Raw genomic sequence first — 14,461 nt, forward strand, 5'->3', positions numbered from 1 at the left:
CATGTATATATTAATTATGCCTTAATGTTGGTAACTTGCCTGTTTCTACCACCTCCACAGGCAGTGCGTTCCAGGGCACCCACCACCCTCTGGGTGAAAAGTTTTCCTTGCACTTCTCCCCCATACTCCACCCCCACCCCTGCGCCTCACCTTGAGCCTGTGCTCTCTTGTAGCTGACCTTTCCATTCTGAGAAAAAGCCTACTTTGATTAGATCACCTTCAACCTTCTAAACCCAAGGGAATAAAAGCCATGCTTATGCAGCCAGTTCTTATGAACATAGCAATGGAAGACCTGTTACATTTCTGTCAATTTGTTCTGTATTGCCTTCAACTCTATCGAATCGTTTCTAATTTTGGTGCCCGACATTGAGTATAGTTCTCCAGATAAAGTCTGTCTGAAGCTCAGTACATACATTTGCCCTCTTAAAATAAATACCAACATTGCATTCACCGTTTTGATTATTTCTGTATGACTCCACTTCCTTTTAGTGAGAAGTGCACATTGACATCCCTTTGCTCCACCACAGCTTTAACTATTAAAAATATTTTATGATTTGCCCTCCTCAGGTTCGAAGTATGTAATTTTACTTTTCCGACAAGAAACTCCACTTGCTATAGTTTCTCATTTAGTTTGACTACTTTTGTAACTTCTTGTTCCCATCCGCAAAACTTACTGAGCCTAACTTAATGTCATTTGCAAACATGTATATACAATCCAATATTCATTCATGTATGTTATTAAGATTGATGGTGAATACATGAGGGGAGAAAGTGAGGACTGCAGATGCTGGAGACCAGAGCTGAAAACGTGTTGCTGGAAAATCGCAGCAGGTCAAGCAGCATCCAAGGAGCAGGAGAATCGACGTTTCGGGCATGAGCCCTTCTTCAGGAGGGCTCATTCTTGAAGATGGGCTCATGCCCGAAATGTCGATTCTCCTGCTCCTTGGGTGAATACATGAGGGCCTGGATCAGATCTCTGGGCAGCACCATTCCCTTTTTCTATTAACCAAAGCTCATTCCTTTTAACCCTATTTTCTGTGTTGTAATCAATTATAAGCCATATCACTACTCCACCTTTAATTCCATGTTTTTTTCATTTTTGCTATAAATTTTGGAACATTTGTGAGAATGGTTTCAATGATGAAGAATTTTAGATAGAACGACAGATTGGAGAAATTGAGGAGTCTGAGAGGTAAAACTTGTTTGAAGTATTCAAAATCATGAGAGTTGTGGACAGGAGTAAGGAGGGAGAAGTTTTCCCCACTTTGTATGAAAGGCTGGAGAGTGAGAGTGGAACGATTTCAGGTAGTTAGTGGAAGAAGCAAAAGAGATATGAGGGAAAGCTTTTTCACACAGCAAGTGGTTTGAATACTCTCCCTGGGAGTGTGGTGAAGCCGGGTTCAATGGAGATGCCTGAAAGGGAATTTAATGGTTATGCAAAAAAAACAGGAGCAAGGTTACAAGGAGAAAGCTGGAGAGTGGCTCTAATTTAGAAGGTTGACACTGTGGCCTCCTTTTTCACTGTATCAATTCTGTGATTCAGTGAAACCTTACCAAATGTGTCCTGAAAGCCCACATAGATAATATCTCAACGTCCAGTGACCCCCCACTGCAAATTTTCAAAAGTGCTAATTATTTTTTAAATGTTATATATTTTTTGACCCATAAAATCACTTATAGACAGTCACTGGAGGTTAAAGGTTACTGCTAATAGAGTCATAGAGTCATTGTCACAGCTCGGAAATGCACCCTTCGGTCCAACCAGTCCATACCCAACATAATCCTCAACAAAAACTAGTCCCACCTGCCTGCTCCTGGTCCATATCCCTTCAAACGGTTTCTATTCATGAACTTATCCAAATGTCTTTTAAATGTTATAATCATACCCACATCTATCACTTCCGCAGGAGGTTCAGACTCAATGTACACAGGAACAAATTTATTACTTTATCTGGTGTGATAAACCATGTAAACGCAGTGGCGCCAAGAGTAGGTCAGAGGCTAGGATTACTGTGACGAGAAATTACCTTCTGACTCCCCAAAGCCTGTCCACCATCTACAAGGCAGAAGTCAGGAGTGTGATGGAATACGCCCCATTTGCCCTGGATGGGGGCAGCCCCAACAACACTCAAGAAGCTTGACACCATCCAAGACAGAGCAGCTCCTGCTTGATTGTCACCACATCCACAAGCATTCACTCCCTCCACCGCTGATGTTCAGTAGCAGCAGTGTGTACTGTCTACAAGATGCACTCTAGGAATTCACCAAAGATCCTCAGACAGCACCTTCCAAACCCACGACCACTTCCATCTAGGACAAGGGTAGCAGATATATGGGAACTCCACCACCTGCGTGTTCCCCTCCAAAAGTCACTCACAATCCTCACTTGGAAATATATCGCTGTTCGTTCGCTGTCACTGGGTCAAATCCTGGAATTCCCTTCCTAAGGGTATTGTGGGTCAACCCACAGCAGGTGGACTGCAGCAGTTCAAGAAGGCAGCTCAACGCCACCTCCTCAAGGGCAACTAGAGGCAGGCAATAAATGCTGGCCCAGCCTGTGGTGCCCACATCTCACAAAATGAATAAGTAAAAAAATAGTAAGGAAAATGCTTTTTCTTACTGGAATCAATTGAAAAGAACCTTTTTATACTGTCATATACACTTCCATTCAAATTCTTTCAGTAAAGATATATGCGCTTTCCATCTCAATATCTTAATGGACTAAAACTTGCATTTATATAGCACTTTTTATGGCCGCTGAATGTCTCAAAATACTTTACAATGATGTACTTTTGCAATGGACTGTTCGTTGTAATACTGGAAACACTGCAGCCAATTTGCATGCAGTAAACGCAAGTATGTTTTTGCGATGTGGATTGAGGGACAAATGTTAGACAGGCCACCAGGGATAACTGTCCTGCTATCCTTTGAAATAGAGCTCAGGGACGTTTTACGCTCACTTGAAAGGCAGATGTGGTCTTGGTTTAGCACCTTATCGAAAGCAGCATCTCTGACAGTGCTGGACTCCCTCAATAATGCATTATGAGCTTGGATTTTGTGCTTGAGCCCAGATGCCTACCTCATAGAGGTCTGAATGCCACCAGTTGTGCCACAGTTAACAACCAAATAAGCATGTTGGTCTTTTGTTTCTTTCTGTGCTTATTCTCGTCCCAATTTTTCTGGCCCGTTCTTTTATATCTTTCGTTCAAATATCTACTCTGTGGCAGGGGTCTAATCAAAGCCATCAGCAATGCTCCAGTTTGTACGGGGGCATGATTCTTGCTTTCGGAGGGGTCTCACTGATTTTTAGTCTGAGAGGGCCTGACTTCATATCCTGTACAAGTTCCAAGTTAGCAAAATTGAAGCTATTAGATTCAAAGTGTTGCTTGTACACAAGAGGAGGAGAGAGCTGTTGATTCCCAGTCTGGAGGGGTGTGTACAGTAGGGTCCCCACTGTGATTTTGCAGGTTCTGCCCTTTTTGATATATACTAATGGCATAGACATAGCTATACAGAATATAATTTTGATGTTCTCAGCTAAAGTATAAACTCAGAAATGTAGTGAACAGTGTGGAGATTAGTTGTAGACTTCAAGAGGACCTAGATAGTTTGGTGAACTGGAAAGACTCGTGGCAGATTAAATTTAACGCAGAGAAATGCAAAATTATTCATTTTGACTGGAAGAGGATAAACAATATAAACTAAATGGCACAATTTTAAAGGAACAGAGAGAACTGGGAATGTATGTATAGACGTCTGAAGGCGGCAGGATAAGGGGAGAACAAGACACACACTTGGTGTTATATTCCACCCAAATTTGTTCGGCTCCGACTGGTGTATGATGCCTGGTTCTGGGCTGACATTTAAGGAAGATGTCACATCTTTAGAAAGGAGGTAGAGGGAATTTGGAAGGATGTGATGAGGACGGAAGACTTAAAGTTACATACAAAGATGAAAGAAGCTGATGTTCTTCTTTGGAATCTAGAAGACTAAGTATAGTTTTAACAGAAACGTGAATTAATCATGAATGTTTTGATTGTACAGGGAAGGTGAGACAGTTCCCAATGGGTCTAGAATATTTAAATTGATTGTCAAAAGAACCAGGGAAAAATATTCCTTATACAATTATTCATGTTGGAATGCACTGCCTGAGAGGATGATGGGAACAGACTGACTGCATTTGAAATGAGATTAGATTACTTATAGTGTGGAAATAGGCCCTTTGGCACAAGTCCACACCGACCCAGACTCACTCCCCTACAATTACACCTTCACCTGACACTACGGGCAATTTAGCATGGCTAATTCACCTAACCTGCACATTTTTGTTTGGACTGTGGGAGGAAACCGGCGTACCCACAGGAAACCCACGCAGACATGGGGAGAATGTGCAAACTCCACACAGATTGTTGCCTGAGGCAGGAATTGAACCCGGGTCTCTGGCACTGTGACGCAGCAGTGCTAACCGCTGTGCCACTGTGCTCACCTGAAGTGCGAAAATTGATTGGCATATGAGGAAGGAAAGGATACTGGGACTAATTGTGGGGTACCTTGTTACCTGAGTATTTCCAAGCCATAAGTAACTTCAAAGGTCACACTTATTAAACCTACACTAAGGAATGTCATGGGAATGATGAAAGAATGTGTATGACTACCCTCACACCCTTGGCTACGTTTATGTGATCCCAGAGGCAATGAGGATCCATTGGGAAATCTGGCAGCTGGAATGAATGGCCAGGACATGATGTGCTCTGCTTTTGCCCTTTGCTGCTCACACCAACAGAGGTCATTTACCATGGTTTCAGCACAAGATGGGATTTTGTTTCTTTGCTCTTGGGATATGGGCATCACTGGCCAAGCCAGCATTTATTGTCTGTTCTTAATTAGTACATAGAACATTACAGCGCAGTACAGGCCCTTTGGCCCTTGATGTTGCGCCAACCTGTGGAACCAATCTGAAGCCCATTGATCCTACACTATTCCATTTTCATCCATATGTCTATCCATTGACCATTTAAATGCCCTTAAAGTTGGCGAGTATACCACTGTTGCAGACAGTGCATTCCATGCCCTTACTTATCTCTGAGGAAATAAACTACCTCTGACATCTGTCCTATATCTATCACCTCAATTTAAAGCTATGTTCCCTCATGCTAACCATCACCATCCAAGAAAAAAAAGTCTCACTGTCCACCCTATCCAACCCTCTGATTATCTTATATGTCTCAATTAAGTCACCTCTCAACCTTCTTCTTTTCAACGAAATCAGCCTCAAGTCCCTCAGCCTTGCCACATAAGACCTTCTCTCCATACCAGGCAACATCCTAGTAAACCCTTTCCAAAGCTTCCACATCCTTCCTTTAATGCGGTGACCACAACTGTATGCAATACTCCAAATGTGGCTACACCAGAGCTTTGTACAGCTACAGCATGACTTCGTGGCTCTGAAACTCAATTCCTCTACCAATAAAAGTTAACATACTATATGCCTTCTTAACAGCCCTATCAACCTGGACGGCAACTTTCAGGGATCTATGTACATGAATACCGAGATCTCTCTGCTCATCTAGACTATCAAGAATCTTACTGTTACCCCAATACTCCGTATTCCTGTTGTTCCTTCCAAAGTGAATCACCTCACACCTTTCCACATTAAACTCCATTTGCCACCTCTTAGCCCAGCTCTGCAGCTAATCTGTGGCCCTCTGTAACCTGCAACATCTTTCAGCACTATCCACAATTCCATGGGCCTTAGTGTCATCGGCAAATTTACTAACCATCCCTCTATGCTCTCATCTAGGTAAAGATCGTACTGTGAAACACCTTATCAAACACCTTACTGAAATCCATATACACCACATCAACTGCTTTACCCTCAACCACCTGTTTGGTCACCATCTCAAAGAACTCAATAAAGTTTGTGAGGCACGACCTACCCTTCACAAAACCATGTTGACTATCCCTAACCAACTTATTCCTCTCTAGATGATTATAAATCCTATCTGTTATAACCTATTCCAACACTTTACCCACAACCGACGTAAGGCTCACAGGTCTATAATTACCAGGGTTGTCTCTACTCCCCTTCTAGAACAAGGGGACAACATTTGCTATCCTCCAATCTTCTGGCACTATTCCTGTCGACAATTACAACATAAATATCAAAGCCAAAGGCTCTGCAATCTCCTCGCTGGCTTTCCAGAGAATCCTAGGATAAATCCCATCTGGCCCAGGGGACTTATCTATTTTCACACTTTCCAGAATTTCTAACACCTCCTCCTTGCCAACCTCAATCTCATCTAGTCTAGTAGCCTGTATCTCAGTATTCTCTTCGACAACATTGTCTTTTTCCAGTGTGAATACCGACAAAAAAAATTCAGTTAGCACTTCTTCTATCTCCTCAGACTCTGCGCACAACTTCCCACTACTACCCTTGGTTGGCCCTAATCTTACTCTAGTCATTCTTTTATTCCTGATATACCTATATTACGCTTTAGGGTTGTCCTTGATTCTACTTGCGAATGACTTCTCATGTCTCCACCTGGCTATTCTTAGCTCTCTCTTTCAGTCTTTCCTAGCCATCTTGTAACTCACAAGCACCCTAACTGAGCCTTCTTTTTCCTCTTGACAGAAGAGTCAACTTTTTTAGTAAAACACAGCTCCCTTGCTCAACCACTTCCTCCCTGCCTGACAGGTACATAGTTATCTAGGACACGCAGTAGCTGTTCCTTGAATAAGCTCCACATTTCAATTGTGCCAATCCCCTGCAGTTTTCTTCCGCATCCTATGCATCCGAAATCTTGCCTAATTGCATCATAATTGCCTTTTCTCCAGCAATAACTCTTGCCCTGTATTATATACCTATGCCTTTCCATTACTAAAGTAAACATAACTAAATTGTGGTCACTATCACCAAAGTGCCCATCTCCTTCCAAATCTAACACCTGGCCAGGTTCACTACCCAGTACCAAATCAAATGTGGCCTCGCCCCTTGTTGGCTTGTCTACATAAACCATCCTGCACACATTGGACAAAACCTGACCCATCTAAAGTACTCGAATTATAATATTTCCAGTCAAAATTTGGAAAGTTAAAGTCCCCCATAACAACTACCCTATTACTCTCACTCCTATCTTTGCTATCCTTTCCTCTATTCGGAACTATTCGGAGGCCTACAGAAAACTCCAACAGGGTGACCTCTCCTTTCCTGTTTCTAACCTCAGCCCATACTACCTCAGTAGATGGGTCCTCAAGCATCCTTTCTGCCACCGTATTACTGTCCTTGACCAACAATGCCACACCTCCCCCTCTTTTACCATCTTCTCTGTTCTTACTGAAACGTCTAAATCCCGGAACCTGCAACAACTATTCCTGTCCGTGCTGTACCCATGTCTAGTTGCCCTGGAGAAGGTAGTGGTGAGCTGCCTGTTGCAGCCCTTGGGTGAAGGTAGCCTCACATTTCTGTTAGGGAAGGAGTCACAGGACTGAAGAGAATGACCAAGATAATTCTGAGTCAGGATTGTGTGTGCTATTGACAGCATCACACTTCTTCAGCTGAGCTAACTGCCCCCGGGCATTCTTTCAAAAAGTTGGTCCAAGCATAATGGGATGATTGATCTTTTGTGCTGTTTAATCCTACGTGGGATATATGAGAATGATCGAAGAGAGATTCTAAACAAAATTGTTGAACTTAAGAATTTTTTTTAAAGAATGGCCTAGTACTGTTATAGGGGCATTTGGTTCCTTAAACAGATTAATTTGATCCATGTATTATCTTACAACTCGATATAAATTGAGAACTGTGTGTATAAGTATTTGCTGAAGTTATAGTCGCTAATGCTTACGTTGTGATATAAATGTTTATCATTATAGGTGTTTACTACGAACCAAACTGCAAAAACATTGATATCAATCATGGAGTGCTGGTAGTGGGATATGGAACTGAAAATGGTCATAACTACTGGATCGTTAAAAACAGGTACAGCTGAATCTAGCATCTAAGATACCTATCCACACAATCAACCAGATGTAGGCACTTATGCAACAATAGATAGAAATGAACACATGAGATTTCTACTTCTATGTTAATATTCTATGCTAGTAAGAATGTTTTAATAGGTAAGATTTCTACCTAACGCATAAAAGTACAAAGTCAAATTGTTATTGGGATAAAATTAAGGCCTTTTTAGAAAATGATGGGGGTAATTTCCTGCATTAGTTGTTGGAATACAGGCAGTATTGAATGCTTATTCTACTTTCAGGCTGACTTTCATTGTTTTGATGCAAGTTTATAACAGACTGATTCTCTACTATCGTCATTCCATCCCTGCTGTCATTGGAAAGACCCCTTTATATACTTTCTGTTTCGTACTGCACTCATTCTAGGTGACCTGCAGTGAGGCTCCTGCTAAAACTGCTCTATTAACCAATTGCTGTGATCACCCTCCCATATGGGCATTGCCTAATTCTACATCCTTTGTTCTTCAATATGAATACTTTCCTCTTGTCTCATAGCCAACTGGGATTAGGAGGCATAATGTCCAATCTAAAGTGCAACATGTTGGAGCTCTGCAACATAAAGCAGAGATGAAGTCTGTGAGGCTGTGATTAGCCAAAACACACACAGCCCAGCAGCCTTGTAGAGTCTCAGTTGTTCTAAGCGTTTTTCACTCCTCTGTTAGTCAATTAGCCTGTGATAACATTATGGGGAAGGGCAGGATGTGATTGTAGTGAAGGCTAACCTCTCAGACTGGCCAGGAATTGATCCACACTCACCTGCTCAGCTTCATCTCCACAAATTACAATCCAGTTCAGCATATTTGTGACAAACCAATGTAATTGGCTTGAATTTTAATTCATCTTTAATGTTTCTGCCCACAGTTTTGGACTATGGTGGGGTGACAAAGGCTACATCAAGATGTCCAAGGACAGAGGCAACAACTGTGGAATTGCTAACTACGCAGTGTACCCTCTTGTTTAGAAAGCCGAAGAGAGTAATTTCTCTATAAAACAAAACTTCCTGCACTTTTTACAATGTTAAACATTTTTACTCGCTACAGTATGGTTATTCACTTATTACAGGCCCTGGATTATGAGGAAATTCTGGCTTCTTCCCTGAAAAGATCTCTCCAGTTTATGTGATATTATTCTGACAAAGTTAATGATTTCAATTGTGGACTCACTCAGAATGAACCTGTCGTTAAATTTGATATGAAATAAGCCCCCTCCAAGGAGTGAAGTTACCATTAAATGTACATTTCTTTGAAGAAGGCTGCAGTGAATAGACCACATTAAATTTAAGCAGTGGAAACGCCAAGCCACTATTTTCAGTATTCCTGACCATTAATCTTTCCTTTCAATTTTGTGAAGTCATTCCATACTGGAATCTAGAGTCCCCCACAATGACTTTGATAATGAATTGGGGATCTGTATATAAATAAAAAGAACCAAATTACCCTTTGTCAAATGCATTCTACATTAAGAGCTTGGCTGGGTGTGTGAGCTACTGCATTTAATTTGATAATAAACAGCATATGTGGGATTCCCTGAAATCCCTGACTAATGTAACTTTTTTCTAAACAGACTCCACCCTGTTCAATGGAAAATATTTGAGGCGACTGGCAGTAACTTAGCAGAACTCTCCCCCCAAAATGAATGTTTAAAAATGAACTCTCCTGTCGTTGGATAATCTTGTGTGGCACTGAAACATACACATAAGTGTCACAGTTGACTCCTGGTTGGGTTAATTATATTGGTTGAGGGCAGTGACAAGGAATTTCCATTGTTCTGAGCATTTCCTGACCAGGAAGCAGTTATTCAGTGATGACTCATGCTCCTGAGCTTTCTATAGATTCTCCGGAAATGTACCAAAGTTTTAAAATCAGTTGGGACAGCATTTGTTGTTTTCACTGGCATTGGCCCCACTCACCACTTGAGCATATATTCGAAGAGTAGCCTCTTGGGTGAGACATTGGAAGGAGCCTCGGGGGTCAGACTGTGAGTTGGGAGTTCAGCAGTAACTAACCTCTCGGTTAATTTTCATGCAGAACTTGCTTGATCTTGGTTTTTGAGGCAAAGCACGTCTCACTTGCGTGTGCCATGGACGCACCAGTGGGCTTTTCAAACTAATGATATCTTAGTCAGCAAGTTATAGGAGGACATTAGTATGATGTAGGAGGGAGATTCAGACTGCCTACAAGATCAAGTGAAAGCGATAGAAAGCAAATTGAATGCTGTCTACTCATTTCTACATTTTTACAAGAAAGGGTTAAGCATCGAACTGATCAAGCAAAATGAAATTGATGTGCAGCCTGTAGCAGTAGCAATTGTTATGGGGGTTTAATTATGCATCATGATCTCTGTGCCTGTTTTCCATTTCCCCCACGATTTAAAAAATGATTGTACATTTCTAATAACCACCATTGTGAAATAACAAGATGAAATTCACAGTATCTGGGGAAAAGAAAGAAAAGAATTAGAATGGTTTAGAAGTAATACTGAACTCCCTAAACAGCCAGTCGCTTTCTTGTCTTCGCAAAGCAGTTTCAAGTCAACATGATCTAGATTGATATTTTACTCGTCTTATGTCATTTTATATGGAAATGGTACCGTTTCTTACGAGTGTTCTCTGATCCATGTTTTGTAAAATAAAGACCTTCAAAAAAAACTAGTTGTTCTCAGTGTAAATGTTTAAAGTGTCTTTAATCAAGGTGATTTGATTAAAAAAAACACATTTCTCCACTCCTCTCCTGAATGTGATGTGAATTTTGCTGGTTCATTGTGCACTGAAAGCTTTCTGGTGCCTCTTCTGTGACAATCCTCTGGCTTTAAGAGGTGTATTTTGTCCATTTTTTTAATGAAGTGACATCAAGACAGAGGTAGCAATTGGTCTACTCCAAGCCAGTAAGATAAACAGCTTGCGAGGCCTTGGGTTTTTAAAAAAATTTGGAACAATAGAAGCAGCCTGAATGGGTGGAGTCAGGCTCCTGCAGAAACAGTTTACAGTTTCGCTTTCAGTAGTTGCTGGGATTTTGAACCTGGATTTGGAAGCTCTTATTCCTCTTTCTATTACAGCTAAAAGCTGGAGTTCCCTCTGTTGTGTGTGAGACAATCTGTTTCACTGAATTTGCCTTTGCCAAGAGTGTGTTTGTGGCATGTTACTATATTGGAAGAATCGTTGTTCAGTAGTTAAATAATCTATCATGCCATTAAGTTTTCCAATAGAGTTAAGTTATTCTAATTCTCCTTTCCTTTGTGTTTTAACAATAGTGTAAGAATAAAGTGCATTTAGCTTAAAGTCTGGTAGTATAACATTCTAATTATATCTGGAACACCACACCTTACACTTATCTTTAAATAAGAAAATGATAGGGCCTTGGCTATATCTTTGACATATTTGAAGTGGGTTTGGTCTGGTCCATAACACATTATTTTGGCTTGTGACAGTGGATTGTATCAAGCTCTTCATTCTGTTCTTGTTCTACACCCTGGTGTTCCTGAAAGGTGCCACTGGACAGTGGGTCAGAAATTCAGAGCTTGGTTGATTTTCACTCTCAGACCCACAGCAGCTCCATGGCACTGACCCAAGAATTGGCTCATTGAGGCTGATTGAACACAGGTCAAAGATCTTACCATAGGGTTAACTCTTGTCACACACATCACCATCAGCTTCTTGATGTTCTCTTCCACACAAACTTGCAGTTGGAATATTGGAATATTTTAGAAACATGAAGGATTTTTAAAATAAGGTTGCCTTAACTGGAACTTGGTCAACAAGAGCACTTTAGCTTCATGTAGTTCAGGCTCATCTGTGTGTGATACAGGATTCTTCTTTAGCTAACCGATCTTAGTGCTTTACAAACCAGACTTACGTTTCTTCAAGTATCCAATGCATATCAAAGGAGGAATGAAACATTAGAGCATAAGTTTTCATCTCCATTGCCTGGGTGCTAACTAGGTAGACTAGATTGTCTGTAAACCCACCACAGGAGTGGATTGTGTAAAGATTGGATATTCTGCTCTGTGGCTGCTTTGTCAGAGGTGGAGGAGGAGATATTGGTTTCAATCATCTTCTTGTGGCAGTGCTGACCTTCTCTCCAGACTACCAACACCGCACTGTGCCGAGTGGCAACTTCTGACCAGGTTGTCAGGATCTGGTTTCGTGTTCTCCTCTGATGAACACTCTTCACCTTCTGTCTATCAGGACCTCCAGGTCTCTCTGTCAGTGTTCGAGAGAGCTAGAATCCCTTTCTTGGCCATCTCTGGAACAATCTTATTTTTAATGTTACAAGCAGAATGGCTGCTCCCTACCTACTCTATCCAGTCTGCTCATGATTTTGAAAAGCTCTACCAAATCCCCTGTCAGCCACCTTCTCTCCACGGAGATGTCAATCAGATCAGCCACAATCTTATTGAATGGCCTATCAAGTGTAAGGGGCTGAATGGCCTCAATTGACCATACTAAGTTGCACAGGTGAAAAAGGAAATGCAAATCAAAGAGGCAATGGCTCAGTGGTTAGCACTGCTGCCCCACAGCGCAAGGAACCCGGGTTCAATTCCAGATTCAGGTGACTGTCTGTGTGGAGTTTGCGCATTCTCCCCATGTTTGTGTGGGTTTTCTCCAGGTGCTCTGGTTTCCTCCCACAATCTGAAGATGTGTAGGTTAGGTGAATTGACTTTGCTAAATTGCCCATAGTGTTCAGGGATGTGTAGATTAGGTGCTTTGGTTAGCGGAAATGGAGAGTAATACGGGGAATGGGTCTCGGTGGGATAATCTTCGGTGGGTCAGTCTGGGCTTGTTGGGCCAATTGGCCTGTTTCCCCAATGTAGGGATTCTATGATAATAGGCTTTACTTCCAGAGAGAGAGAATTGTAAAGTAAAGATGTTGTGTTAAAATAATATTCTGTGCCTGTGCACTTCCCTCCACTTCACCTGATGATGGGGCAATGCTAGGAAAGCTTGTGATTTCAACTAAATCTGTTGGACTATAACCTGGTGTTGTGTGACTTATGACTTCTGAATTTTTTACTTTGCAAAAATATACTTTATTGATAAGAAATCTATATCTAGTACATTCATAGGTACTAAAGTAGGATCTGGAAGCTTTAGAGAGTGTGTAGAGGAGATTTACCAGGATGCTGCCTGGACTGAAGGGCATGTCTTATGAAGGAAGGTTGAGGGAGCTAGGGCTTTTCTCATTTGAGTGAAGAAAGATTAGATTAGATTACTTTACAGTGTGGAAACAGGCCCTTTGGCCCAACAAGTCCACACCGACCGCCGAAGCGCAAACCACGCATACCCCTACATTTAACACTTACCTAACACTATGGACAATTTAGCATGGCCAATTCACCTGACCTGCACATCTTTGAACTGTGGGAGGAAACCGGAGCACCCGGAGGAAACCCACGCAGACACGGGGAGAACGTGCAAACTCCACACAGTCAGTCGCCTGAGGCGGGAATTGAACCCGGGTCTCTAGCGCTGTGAGGCAGCAGTGCTAACCACCGTGCCGTCCACAAGATGAGAGGTGACTTGATAGAGATGTACAATATGATGAGAGGTATAGACAGAGTGGATAACCAGAGACATTTTCCCCAGGGCGGAAATGGCTATCACGAGGATGCATAATTTTCAGGTGATTATAGGAAGGTTTAGGGGAGATGTCAGAGGTAGGTTCCTTACACAGAGAGTAGTGGATGTGTGGAATGCACTGCCAACGATAGAAGTAGAGTCAGATACATTAGGGACACTTAAATGACTCTTGGATAGACACATGGATGATAGTAAAATGAAGGGTATATAGGTTCATTTGATCTTAGACTAGGATAAAAGGTCGGCACAACATTGAGGGCCGAAGGTCTGTACTGTGCTGTACTGCTCTACGTTCTATGTAAAGTAGTTCTGTACAGTCTTTGTGTATCAAGAAAAACAACATTGGAATCTAACTTTCCCTGCAGTTGCAGAAACCAAAAGCATTTCCTACTCATGCAGGACACTATCTCCATACATTGGGGCAGCAGGAAGGTCTGATCCCGATTATATTTTGATTGAAAGAACTTAGTCAGTGGTCTTTCCCCACTGTGCCTTGATGGCAGCTGCCCAAGCTTCAGTGCATCCCTCAGCATGTAGTCCTGTACCTTGGAATGTGCCAGGCTACAACATTCGGTCGAAACCAACAGCTTGCTCTGGAAGACCAAGAAGTTTCGGATAGAACAAAGAGTGTCTTTCACCGAGTTGATGGTCCTCCAGGCGCAGTCAATGTTTGTCTTGGTGTGCGTCCCAGGGAACAGATCGTAGAGCACAGAGTCCTGCATCAGGGAGCTGCTCAGGACGAGTCCCGACAAAAACCACTGCATCTCTCTCCAGACTTCCTTTGCAAAGGCACATTCCATCAGGAGATGTGTGACAGTCTCTACCTCCCCACAATATTTCAGGGGCAGCATGTGTTGACACATAGAG

The 14,461-nt window shown here is 42.0% G+C and overlaps 1 protein-coding gene across 1 annotated transcript in view; it reads left to right on the plus strand.

Moving 5' to 3' along the window:
- Positions 1-10,737, plus strand: part of LOC122565181 (procathepsin L-like) — a 35,474-nt gene extending 24,737 nt beyond the window's left edge. The window contains exons 7-8 of the mRNA XM_043720889.1: positions 7,873-7,978; positions 8,881-10,737. Of these exons, the coding sequence (XP_043576824.1) occupies positions 7,873-7,978; positions 8,881-8,980 (206 nt within the window). The 3' untranslated portion in view covers positions 8,981-10,737. The remainder of the gene's footprint in view (positions 1-7,872; positions 7,979-8,880) is intronic.
- The last annotated feature ends 3,724 nt before the right edge of the window (positions 10,738-14,461 follow it).

This window comes from Chiloscyllium plagiosum, chromosome 31 (genome assembly GCF_004010195.1).
Source record: "Chiloscyllium plagiosum isolate BGI_BamShark_2017 chromosome 31, ASM401019v2, whole genome shotgun sequence".
Classification (NCBI taxonomy): Eukaryota; Metazoa; Chordata; class Chondrichthyes; order Orectolobiformes; family Hemiscylliidae; genus Chiloscyllium; species Chiloscyllium plagiosum.